The following is a 12143-nucleotide window of genomic DNA, read 5'->3' as shown; positions in this document are numbered from 1 at the left end:
GAACAGAAAGGGAGCCAGAACTGTTCCCTGTGGTGCACCAGTACTACAGAGAAGCATGTCAGACTCACCGCTCTGCGTCCTCACATACTGTGGCCTGTTTGTCAGGCAGTCCACGGTCCAGGCACTGAGGTGGTGGTCTACTCCTGCACATTTCAGCTTGTCTCCCAGAAGGGTGGGCTGGATGGTGTTGAAGGCACTGGAGAAGTCGAAGAACATGATCCTCACAGTACTCCCAGCCCTCTCCAGGTGAGATAGTGATGTGTGCAGGAGGTAGATAATGGCATCCTCCACTCCAATTCCTGGCTGGTAGGCAAACTGCAGCGGGTCCATCGATGAGCTCACCAGCGGGCGCAGGTGGGCAAGGAAGAGTCTCATTCAGTAAGAGACACTTACTCCCATGGTGCACCACAGAGCAACACAGGAAATCATTCCTGCCTGTCGCCATCAAACTACTGACCTCTGCACTTTAACAGACACACATACTTTTTCCCCGGAAATATATAAATGTACAGACACATATAAATATTTGATATTTTATACTTTATTTTATTTTTTATCTTATATAATATTTTTCATTTTCTTTCTTGGTTGGGAAAATTACAAGTGCAATGTCTGTATGAAAAAAGAATTTCGCCTCTGGGATAACTAAAGGAATTCTGATTCTGATTCTGATACTCACTGCAGTAACATCTTAGGCTTAGTTCTTTGATGACTTTTTGTGATTTTTCTCTTTGTGAAGATTTCAATTTTTTTTTCTTCTTTTGCCCCATGTTCACTAGCCTCCCTCTACCATTTCTCTCCCTGTGCTTCCTGGCTCACCTGATTCTCCCATACTCTTCTTGAGGGTTTTTCTGAACACATTACCCACCCACCACAACAACCCTCTGAACGAATTTCTTATTAACACATGATGGGGTTACGTGGAAAAGAGAAAGGAACATGTGTTTCATAGTTAGGGAGATATGAGAGGCAATGCAAAAATTAGAAACATGGGTACTGGTGGGGAGTTTTAGATTTTCAGTGGCAAAAAGAGTTTGTTTTCACTGTAAAGAAAATCCAGGACCAGGTTAACCTTAAACTTTATGGAGAAAACACAGAAAGAGTAGAAAATATTTAAGTGTCCCACTTGACAAGAACCTTACTGAGTTGATTCATACTGGGAAATTTTTTGAAAAATGTAAAAAAGCAGATTGAGTATGTTGAATCCTAGATAAGCTATGGTGTTGGGGAAGAGGTAGGTTTGCTTTGAAAACTGTATATATTTGGTTAATCAGGGCAGAATAGACTAGACTATGACTACATAATTTATCAGTCTCAATCAAAAACTATATTAAAGAAGGTGGAAATGAATGAAATGCAGAAGACCTCAAATAGTGCTAACATATTGAGCAAACTTAAAGGGCGAGGAGGAGAATTGTCCCAGTCAGCAGGTGTTTGAGCCTTGCCAAGAGAATGTAAATAACAGGCCAAGAGCTTTTGTTAGACAACAGAATGCACGAACAATGGAATAGTAATCTGTGATATATTAGGCCCCACTGTACTTCTCTCAGCTGTCTCTCTATGGTTGTTAGAGAAGGTAATGGTTGACTTGCACCTTTTCGAATACAAGAAGGAAGGAAGTATAGATAAGGACCAAATTATCAGATACATAAAAGGACATTTGCACACATTTGGACATATTCATTTTTCATCCCTAATTTAAAGAGTTAATAACAATCAGTATTCATGATGGGACTATTGGCTATTCTTTTAGCACTGAATTGAACAGCCAAGCAAAGTTTTGAGGTTCAGATTCTAGTATTGCATTAATCAGTGTTAAAAGTATGCAGTGAACAGCAAGATAGAACATTGTGTTGGTAGTAGGTCAAGCTATCCTTAGGAATAATTGTGAACTTGAAAACAAAAAGAAAAGAAACAAGTGTAACAATAACCAATTGTAAGGCATTAGTATCCAAAAGAAAGTAAGAGACTGTGGTGAAACTAGTAAGGATGACCTTTTGGCCCATTAATCTTAACAGTACAATTAGGATAAATAGTTATCGTGCAACTAGTATTTGTGAAAACATGCAGAAAACAATAGGACATGTTATCATTCAGTGGGAGAGCAGTTCCGTTCCACACTCCAATACGCAAGGTGGCGGTAATGCACCTAAAAGCTGTTTGAAGAAGAAGGAAGAAGAAGAAGAAGAACACTCGTGAGGAAGTAGAGAAGCTTCTAGCGATAGTCTGACTGTATTAGTGAACCTAGACAAAGTATGGAAAGCCCCGAGTTAAGTTTTACTCTGGCCTACATAGTGTTCTCTTTCTGCTTCGTGTTTACGCCCAACGAGTTTCGTTCGGCCGGTTTAACCATCCAGAATCTGTTTTCCTTCTGGCTGGGGAGTGAGGACGTGGGCTTCACCCAATATCATATCAGGAGGACCAGTATTACTGTAATGCTCCACTCTGCACTGCCTTTAGGTAAAATCTTACGTTTAACTAAGTCAAAAGTCATATAATAGGAGCTGTTAATATGAGTGATTTGGTGCTATTGTTTAAACCATGTTGCTTTTGCGTATGTCCATGTTGTTTTTTCTCTAGGCTACTATACAGGAATGAGTATTGCAGCCCCAGAAAAAAAACCGGGATACATTTATCAGGTCAGTCATATTCTCTTAGTCCATTTACAGATTTATGACCATACTTGATATCACTCTGCACACATGCATTATACCCCACTGTGCTGTTAAATTTTGCGTTATTCAGAGGAAGTGAAGTTAGCAGTGATGTGATTGATGACATTTATCGTGGAGCTGCACAAGGATAGTTGTGAGTGTTTCTATCCTAGACTCCCATGCACAAGATACAACTATTTAGTTCCTAAGTCCACAACATGGGGAGGCCATCTGCTTTTATCTGAGGTTTTCAATTATTATGAATTTGGAAGCAAACCCTGATCTTTACGAGCACACCACGAAGCTTAACTCCCATACTTTCACTTCATTACCAACACCGCCACTTTATTTAACCATACTGTCACTTTAATGTCATATGGTTCACTCTGCACTGTCTGTTGTCCATATTGTATTGTATTGTACCATACCGTGTTCATTGTCTTGTTTATACTGTTACTGCACTGTTGTATTTCGTATTTGCACTGTCTGTCCTGTATTTTTTGCTTTTTTATTTTCATTTTTTATACTCAATATACATTCTCCTTTATGTAACACCATGTAACATCTTGGAGGAACACTTTCATTGCTCTGTGTACTACACATACATGGTTGTAATGACAATAAAAATTCCTTGTATCCTTGTAATAATAATGATAATGTATGTTATTTACAGGTGCCTTTCTAGAAACTCAAGGTCTCCTTACATCATTAAACATAAAAACAGACACAATATTAACAACAATATACAGTATGTAACTTAATTGACATAGATACATAATCAACCGAAGACTGATCTTTTCTTAAACCTAACCAAGACGGTTTTGGTACCTAAATCCAACTAAACTGTAACTATTACACATCATTAACAATGTAAATGTATTTAACTTGACGTGTGTAAGCTCTATTCTTATCATGCTATTGTCAGGAAGCACCATGTTGTTAGCATCAGACATACCTCAGTTTTGTCTCCAAAAGTCTTTGCACTGAATGCTGATGGTCATTTCTGCAAGTGTACTCTTCAGTATTCATCTCCACTTCCTGTGTATTTCATGCAAATGTATTCAATTTAACACATATCTTTTATATCTTTAATTTTAATTGCACCAAACAGTTATTTATTATTATTGTTATTATTGTTGTTGAAAAAGCAGTTTTTTTATTGGTCAGTTAATCTTCCTAATTTATAAACAAAGTTTTTTTTACTCGATTGAGTACTCGAGCACAAGAGGGTAAAACACTTCCCAAGTTATCATATGACCACATGATCAGTTGCTGACAAATGAGGTAGTATTTAAAAAGCTTTTTTTAAGTTCAGCTCCTCAAAAAATGCACAGGACCTACATTACATCAAAAAAAGCATCACCCATCTGTTTTAACTGAATATTCTCTGGTTTAGCTTAGCTAAAAAACACAAAAACACCAAATCCTTTTTAGTACTGGAGCTCATACTGCCACAGAATGAATTCTAGGGACACACTGCTGGTGGTATTTGCATGGAGAGCTTCACAGATAATGACACACAGGAGCTGTTTAGGAACAGCGCAGCACAGAGATAAAGATAAATACTTTACTCTCATTGTAGTTATACATCAAAACTTGTTTGGTAGCTTTTAAAGAATAGCATCAAAAAATAAATAAATACTAAACATTAAATAAAATAAAAATAAGATACAAGATGAATGAGATAAAAATATAGAAATATTTATAGCACCGTATACGTATGCAGAGGCACATGTGATTGTGCAAGCAGTGCTGTGTAATCAGGCATTCACATAAATAGCAATTGTATACAGTCATTTACACCGTTTTACAGTTGAATAAGGTGCTTAGTGTGTTGGCAACAGCCTTGGGAAAGAGTGGGGTCTGCTGTTTCCAGTCGTCAGCACTTATGGGTGTGTGGGTGTGTATGGGGATGGTGTAATGGAGGCTACAGCTGTCTGTTAGTGCATGTCCTGATGGTTCTATATCTTTTGCCCGATGGGAGGGGGACAAGAGCCTGGCAACCTGTCTAGTTCTGCAGCTTTGGTGATGGTAATCTCCCTCAAAGTAGATCTCACCTGATGGCACTGTAAAATGAGTACAGACTCCTCTTTGAATGGTGGTGTTGTTTGGGCTCTCATCCTGCTGGTGTGGTTGTCAAAGTGTGCAAAGACCTGGTTCAGGTTGTCAGGAAGTGTGGCATCATGGTTGGTCAGTGAGGTGCTACCCTTGTAGTCTGTTATGGCTTTCATCCCTTTACACATAGTGTGTGTGAGGTTGTTGTTTTCAAAGTGGCCCTTGATGCACTGCTGGTATCTATGCTTAGCTTCCTTAATGCTGTCCTTCAATTATCTCCAGGCATTACTGTAAACTAGCCTGTTCCCTGACCTGTAAGCAGTGTCCCATGTCCTGAGCAGAGACCGCACTTTTCTGTGGAGTCATGGCTTTTTTTCTTTTCTTTTTTTTTTTGCAACTCCTTGATGGCCTTGATGGTTAACACAATGTCAGTGCTGAAGGCTATGGAAGCTACAATGGATGAGATGTATTCCTCCAAGTCTATTACATTTGCAGACAACTCCCAGTCTGTGTTTTCAAAACAGTCCTGCAGCAGTAAAGTGTATTCCTCACTTCAGGCTTGGACAGTTTTAACAGCAGTCTGTGTTTTCAATCTGTGGTCGAGTTCTGCAGATTAGAGGCTCCCACAAACACAAACACATCATAGATTTTGGCTTTTGGCTTTAAAAAAGAGATTTTTTTTGATAATGTTGGTTGAATGAGTTTGGTGTGGAAGAACTTGACTTGCCCGCACAGGGCCCTGACCACAACCCCATCAAGCGAGCACCTTTGGGACGAACTGGAATGGAGATTATGAGCCAAGCCTTTTTTTCAAACATACATTCCTGACCGCACAAATGCTCTTCTGCAAGAATGGACAAAGTTTCCCACAGAAACACAAAATCTTGTGGAAACCCTTAGCAGAAGAGTGGAAGCTGTTATAGCAGCAAAGGAGGGGGGGTGTACTCCATATTACATGTGTATTTAGAATGTGGTGTAATGGTCAGGCATCCTTATACTTTGGTCTGTATAGAGTATGTCAGAGTGGCATAACAATCTGTTGATCTGAATATATCAATTCAATTATGAATGATCCAGTATCATCAATGCACAGTGAAAGCTCTTTATTTAAAAAAAAAAGCCAAAAAAACTCTCTATTATCTTTATTATCATCTTCAAAATTAAATTGCTCTTAACTAGTTATAGCTCTGTTTTTTTTCTTTCCTGTCAAAAGCAGGAAAGAAAGGGGTAACGGTTTAATCTGTAAATGATTGTGTTAAATGAGCATAAAATCATATCCATTGCAGACCACAGAATTGAATCGAAAAGTTGATTGTGGCCGGCTTTGCGACAACATCCAGTATTGTGTCATTGTCCATGAAACTGGTGATTTGTACCCTTAAGAACCCTTAATTGTATTTTCACTTAAGTACTTGACTTAAAACCTAAAATGTTTATTTATTTAGTGGTGTAATATGCAGTTAAGATAATTCCTGACAAATGTTTTTTATATCAGTGAATTATATACAATAAATCAAATAATTAACCCACTAACAACAGCCTATAAAGTGAGATTCAGCCATTTCTCACTCATACATGGCTCATACAAGTAGAAGGAAAATATAACATAACTGAATATCACTTACATACACTTAAGTTTAATAAATTAAGTGATTAATTCAGCAACGTTTTTAAAGTCAGTCTAAATCACAGACATTTTTTCATCTCCATGTTGTGCTCCAAGTGCACTGGTGGAACACACATAGACCTGTTCAATTTGGTTCTGTCAACTGGCATCAAAATTTCCCAAGCAAACATTAAGCTGCTGTCTAGTTTATCCTCCTGCTGACCGAGTTTAACTGAGTTTCACTTGCCACATTTTCTCCAGTTTTTGTTGAGTCATGACTAAAATAAAAAAAAAAAACCTCAGCAATTTATTGAATGCAAATAAGATTTTTAAAATTTCTGCTTAAGCAATGATGTGTATAATCTTTGACATATGTTCTCATCTAGATGTTTTCCACACTAACCTGTAGTAGTTTTTAACAGTAGTTAAATATTGATTAAGGTGTCTTAGTTGTGTTGTCATTTTGCTTCACCAGGTGAGTGACAGCTGGAGAGCATTTCTCCTCCTCTCTCTGTGCCTCCAGCTGACCAGCTCAGCGTTTGTCATCTACTGGTCCCACTGTCACTGGCACAACCATCCAATCAGCCAGGCCCTGCAGGCCCACGTACAGCCTCCTCACTCCTGCTGGGCCTCTGTGGCAACCAGCATCAACAATGAGTTCAGACGCATAGATAAGTTTGCTACAGGGCCTCCTGGAGCCAGAGTCATTGTTACTGACAACTGGGTGTTAAAAGTAAGTAAATATTATATACATTTGTGTTGTTTTGGTGAAATTGGAGGGGTCTGAGGAATATGTGCTGCCCAACACTTTATATGACCTGTGAGATATTTCTACACTTATTAAAATGCAGTTTTTGTTCTGAAAGCTAGGTGTCATTATCAGCATATGTGTTGATTGCTTGCAAAATGGCATCAATGAAATCAGTCATTTGTGGGAGAAATAGTGTTTAGTAACATCCTTTGCCCATATAATCAGTAATGTGGTTAAAACTATTTGATCTCATCAATCATCTCATCATACGTAATCATATGTAATCTACTACTTCAATAACCTGAGCTTTTTTTTTTTTTAAAGATAAAGGTCAGACATGGGCTTGTGTTTCACATGTATGCATAGATGAAATCAGTTGTTTTGATGCTTCTATTTTTTTGAAAGGGAAATCATTCTTGGCATCTTTGGGAAATTATCTTCAGTTGGCTAAACACTAGCGTTTCTGTGAAAAGGCATATGTGACTGTCACTGATCACCGAATTTAATCAATTTAAGCAATTTCAAGATTTTGCTCCCACTGAGAAGGACATCAGCCTGCTCTCAGCACCTTTTTTATTGATGTGGAAGAAGTCTGGAGCTTATGTGATAATATTCTCTGATCAGCAGGTTTCACTGCCATAGTAGTTAGTTAGTTAGTTAAAGTCCACAGTTCTCTAGTTGAGACAGCATTGTGTTGATAATTGCCATGCTTTAAAATTATTAACATAAACTTTTAACATAAATATTCACATTCAACTCATCATCAGATTTTCAGTGTCATTTCATTACTATTACTGAATACACAATGTTAAGAGGAGTTTATATTGAAACATTAAGGTTATGTGAATGCTGTTATTATTCTACATTTGATGACTTGCATGGAGAACCTCTCAAGCTCCATCAGGTTGGATGCGGATTGTTGGTGCATAGCCATTTTCAGATCTCTCCAGAGATGCTCAATAGGGTTCAAGTCTGGACTCTGGCTGAGCCACTCAACATTCACAGAGTTGTCCCGAAGCCATTCCTTTGTGATGTTGGCTGCATGCTTAATTCAATTCAATTCAATTTAGTTTTATTTAAAGTGCCAGTTCGTAACACAGTTATCTCAAAACACTTTACAGGTGTGTAAACAACACAGACAACCAAAGAGAAGAGAATCAGAGAGAAACAGGTCCCAGGGCAAAACCCCACACTGAGTAAGCATATGGCGACAGGGGTGAGGAAAAACTTCCTTTTAACAGGCAGAAACCTTGAGCAGAACCAGACTCAGTGTAGACGGCCTTCTGCTGTGACCGCCTGGGAGGGAGAGGCGGGAGAGGAGAGACAGGGAAATGGAGAGAGACAGGAGAGGGGGAGATAGAGAGAAAAAGGAGAGAGACAGGGAGGATAGAGGGAACAGTGCAGAGCAGGAGCAGCAGGATCCAGGCAGGGCCATGGAGAGGGTTCTGGATCCAGCAGCACTATCAGTCCAGTAGGTAGTGCCATAGAGGACTCAGGATCCAGCAGTGGTACCTGACCTCAGGAGGGTGGGGTAGGAGATTCTGGATCCAGCAACATGCTCCGGAAGTGCTAAGGAAAGATGGAGCACAAGAGCTCCGGGGGAGAGGGCGAGTTAGTACTGTACCTGGTGATGGGATATGATGAGTGGGTCCCCCTGCTCTGAAAGCTCGGTGTCTAAGGATCTCCCCCAGCAATCTAAACCTATAGCAGCATAACTAGGGGTTGGTCTAACTATAGGCTTTGTCAAAAAGGAGGGTGTTAAGTCTACTCTTAAACATAGAGAGGGTGTCTGCCGCCCGAACTGAGGCTGGTAATTGGTTCCACAGAAGAGGAGTTGATAACTGAAGGCCCTGGCTCCATATTTACATTTGGAGATTCGTGGTATTACCAGTAAGTGTGAATCTAAGGAACGCAGCACCCTAGAGGGCTGATATGGTTCAATGAGATCAGTGATATATGATGATGCCAGACCGTGCACGGCTTTGTAGGTTAGGAGGAAGATCTTAAATTATACTCTAAATTTTATTGGAAGCCAATGTAGAGAGGCAAGCACAGGTGAAATGTGGTCACGCATCTTAGTTTTAATCAGGACACGAGCTGCAGAGTTCTGCATGAGCTGCAGAGTCCTGAGGGACTTTTTAGGGCATCCTGACAAAAGAGAGTTACAGTAATCCAGCCTAGAGGTAACAAAAGCATGAATGAGCTTCTCAGCAGCATCTAAGGAAAGGACATGCCTGATTTTTGCAATGTTACAAAGGTGGAATTATGCAATCCTTGAAATTTGCTTTATGTGAGTGTTGAAAGACAAGTCCTGGTCAAAGATAACACCCAGGTTCTTTACAGTGGTGCTAGAGGCAGGAGCTAGTCCATTATGAAAGGCTATATCATTAGCTAAAGATTGTCTAAGGTGTTTTGGACCAACTAGTCTGAGTTCAACAGAAGAAAGTTGTGGGTCAACACAGGATTGCAGTTATGTTAGCTGATTGCTTTCATCTGGCTTCATTGATAAATACAGTTGGGTGTCGTCAGCATAACATTGAAAATTGTGCTTTCTGATCACATTGCCTAGTGGGAGCATATAGATTGTGAATAGGATCGGGCCAAGCATAGAACCTTGTGGAACACCATGGCTAACCTTAGTGTGCATGGACGAATTGTGATTTACATGTACAAAGTGATGTCTATCTGATAGATAGGACTTGAACCAGCTTAAAGCAGTTCCATTTATACCAATTTGATTTTCTCGTCTCTGTAAAACAGTGCTTCTCAATTATTTTCTGGGATGTAATGTCTTCAAGTGGCGCCTTAATTTATTTGGCTTCATGCTGTCCGCTGCCAGCATTTTTAGACATAGTAAACACACCGGTCTTTCGTCTCCCACTGCAGTCACAGTGAAGCCAAGCTACATATGCTTCGTCATATTTCCTCGTCTTAGCTTTCGGGTGAGTTACTTTTGTCTCATCTTCGTCTCTCTCCGCCTTTCTTTTCATCCCTGTTAAAAATTTCTTCATGTTGTCTCTTAAGGGTTCGTTTACTGCACTTCATATCGCCTGCTCGGTGCAAAAAACCCGCTACACCACAGAGCTAATACTCCCTGCGCACACTCTGACGATGAGAGCGCCACTGCCAACTACTGTAGTGGATGTGCAATTACACTTTATTCTAGTACGGCAATAAAAGCATGTTCCCCAGGGTCACACGCGCCCCCCCTGGCACCGCACCGAAGCACTGCTGTAAAAGAATCTGGTGGTCATCAGTATCAAATGCAGCACTGAAACACAGCCCTGGTCAGAGGCCATTAACAGGTCGTTGGTGACGTCTCTGTGCTGTGATGTTCCCTAAAACCTGACTGAAAGACTTCGAATAGGCTGTTATTATGGAGATACTTGCACAGCTGAATGGCGATGACTTTCTCCAAAATTTTTAAAGTGAAGAACAGGTTGGAGATAGGCCTATTGTTTGGTTAAACTCCTGGATCAAGAGTGGGATTTTATAGCAGAGGTTTGATTACAGCAACTTTAAACCCCTGTGGGACATAGCCTGATGTCAGGGACAAATTAATAATGTCTAGTAAGGAGGTTCCAAGTAAAGGGAACACTTCCTTAGGTTGCCAAGTAGGAATAGGATCTAAGAGACAGGTTTTGGATTTAGAGGAGGAAACGATAGAAGCCAATTGTTGATGTTTGATAGGAAGAAATGAGTCCAGGTATGTATCTGACTTAGTGGTTATCTCTAATGCGGTGCGGAGTGTTGCCTTGTATGTTTTTAGACTATCTTGCCAGGCCTGATAGAATTCATCCTTTTTTGTTGAACGCCATTTCTTTTCTATGTGTCGTGATCTTTGCTTTAACTCGCATGTTTCCTGGGTGTATCACGGAGCAGGGTTTCTTCTAGTTATATTCTTTTTAGATAGATCAACAAAGTTATCAATGTCATGGCAACTAGTGGTAGTGCATGAGTCCCCTGACACGCTGAGCCTGGGTATTGTACTAAGAATCGACGGAACTGTTTCCTTAAATTTGGCTATGGCATTATCAGACAGACATCTAGTGAGAGTGTTTTGTGCGATTGGCTAAAAGAAAATCAAAAGTTATTAAATGATGATCAGACAAAACTGAATTCTGAGTAGAGACTGTTAAGTGTTCAATTTCAATCCCATATGCCAACACACGGTCTAGGTTGTGGTTGCTTAGGGTTGTTGTCCTGTTGGAAGATAAACCTTTGCCCCAGTCTGAGGTCCAGTGCACTCTGGAGCAGGTTGTCAGCAAGAATGTCTCTGTGCATTGCTGCAATCATCTTTCCCTCAACCCTTGCTGGTCTCACAGTTTCTGCTACTGCAAAACATCCCCAGAGCATGATACTACCACCACCATGCTTCACAGTAGGAATGGTATTGGCCAGGTGATGAGCAGTGCCTGGTTTCCTCCAGACATGATGCTTGTCATTCATGCCAAAGAGTTTAAGCTTCGTTTCATCAGACCAGAGAATATTGTTTCTCGTGGTCGGAGAGTTTTCCAGGTGCCTTTTGGCAAACTCCAGATGAGTTTTCATATGCATTTTACTGAGAAGTGGCTTCCTCTTCCGTCTGGCCACTCTACCATACAAGCCTAATTGGTGGAGTGCTGCAGAAATGGTTGGTTTCCTTCTCCACAGAGCAACGCTGGAGCTCTGCCAGTGACTATTTGGTTGTTGGTCACCTCCCTGACTAAGGCCCTTCTACCCCAATCACTCTCATTCACTCATTTAGTTCTGTACCCTTTCCCAGATCTGTGCCTCGACACAATCCTGTCTCAGAGGTCTACAGACAATTCCATTGACTTCATGGCTTGGTTTGTGCTCTGACATGCACTGTCAACTGTGAGGGCTTATTTAGACAGGTGTGTGCCTTTCCAAATCATGCCCAGTGAACTGCATTTACCACAGGTGGACTCAACTCAAGTTGTAGAAACCTTTGAAGGATGATCAATGGAAACAGGATGCACCTGAGCTCAATTTTGAGTGTCATGGCAAAGGGTGTGAATACTTATGTACATGTTACATTTTTGTTGTTTTGTTTTTCATTTTTAATAAATTTGCA

At 40.3% G+C, this 12143-nt stretch overlaps 1 protein-coding gene across 1 annotated transcript in view; it reads left to right on the top strand.

Moving 5' to 3' along the window:
* Nucleotides 1–2162: 2162 nt before the first annotated feature.
* Nucleotides 2163–12143, top strand: part of tmem129 (transmembrane protein 129, E3 ubiquitin protein ligase) — a 35986-nt gene continuing 26005 nt past the window's right edge. The window contains exons 1-3 of the mRNA XM_046405866.1: nucleotides 2163–2460; nucleotides 2581–2639; nucleotides 6791–7048. Coding sequence (XP_046261822.1) covers nucleotides 2256–2460; nucleotides 2581–2639; nucleotides 6791–7048 — 522 coding nt within the window. The 5' untranslated portion in view covers nucleotides 2163–2255. The remainder of the gene's footprint in view (nucleotides 2461–2580; nucleotides 2640–6790; nucleotides 7049–12143) is intronic.

Source organism: Scatophagus argus, chromosome 12 (genome assembly GCF_020382885.2).
Source record: "Scatophagus argus isolate fScaArg1 chromosome 12, fScaArg1.pri, whole genome shotgun sequence".
Classification (NCBI taxonomy): Eukaryota; Metazoa; Chordata; class Actinopteri; family Scatophagidae; genus Scatophagus; species Scatophagus argus.
The sequence above is the reverse complement of the archived record's forward strand: the minus strand, read 5'-3'. Positions and strand labels throughout refer to the sequence as shown.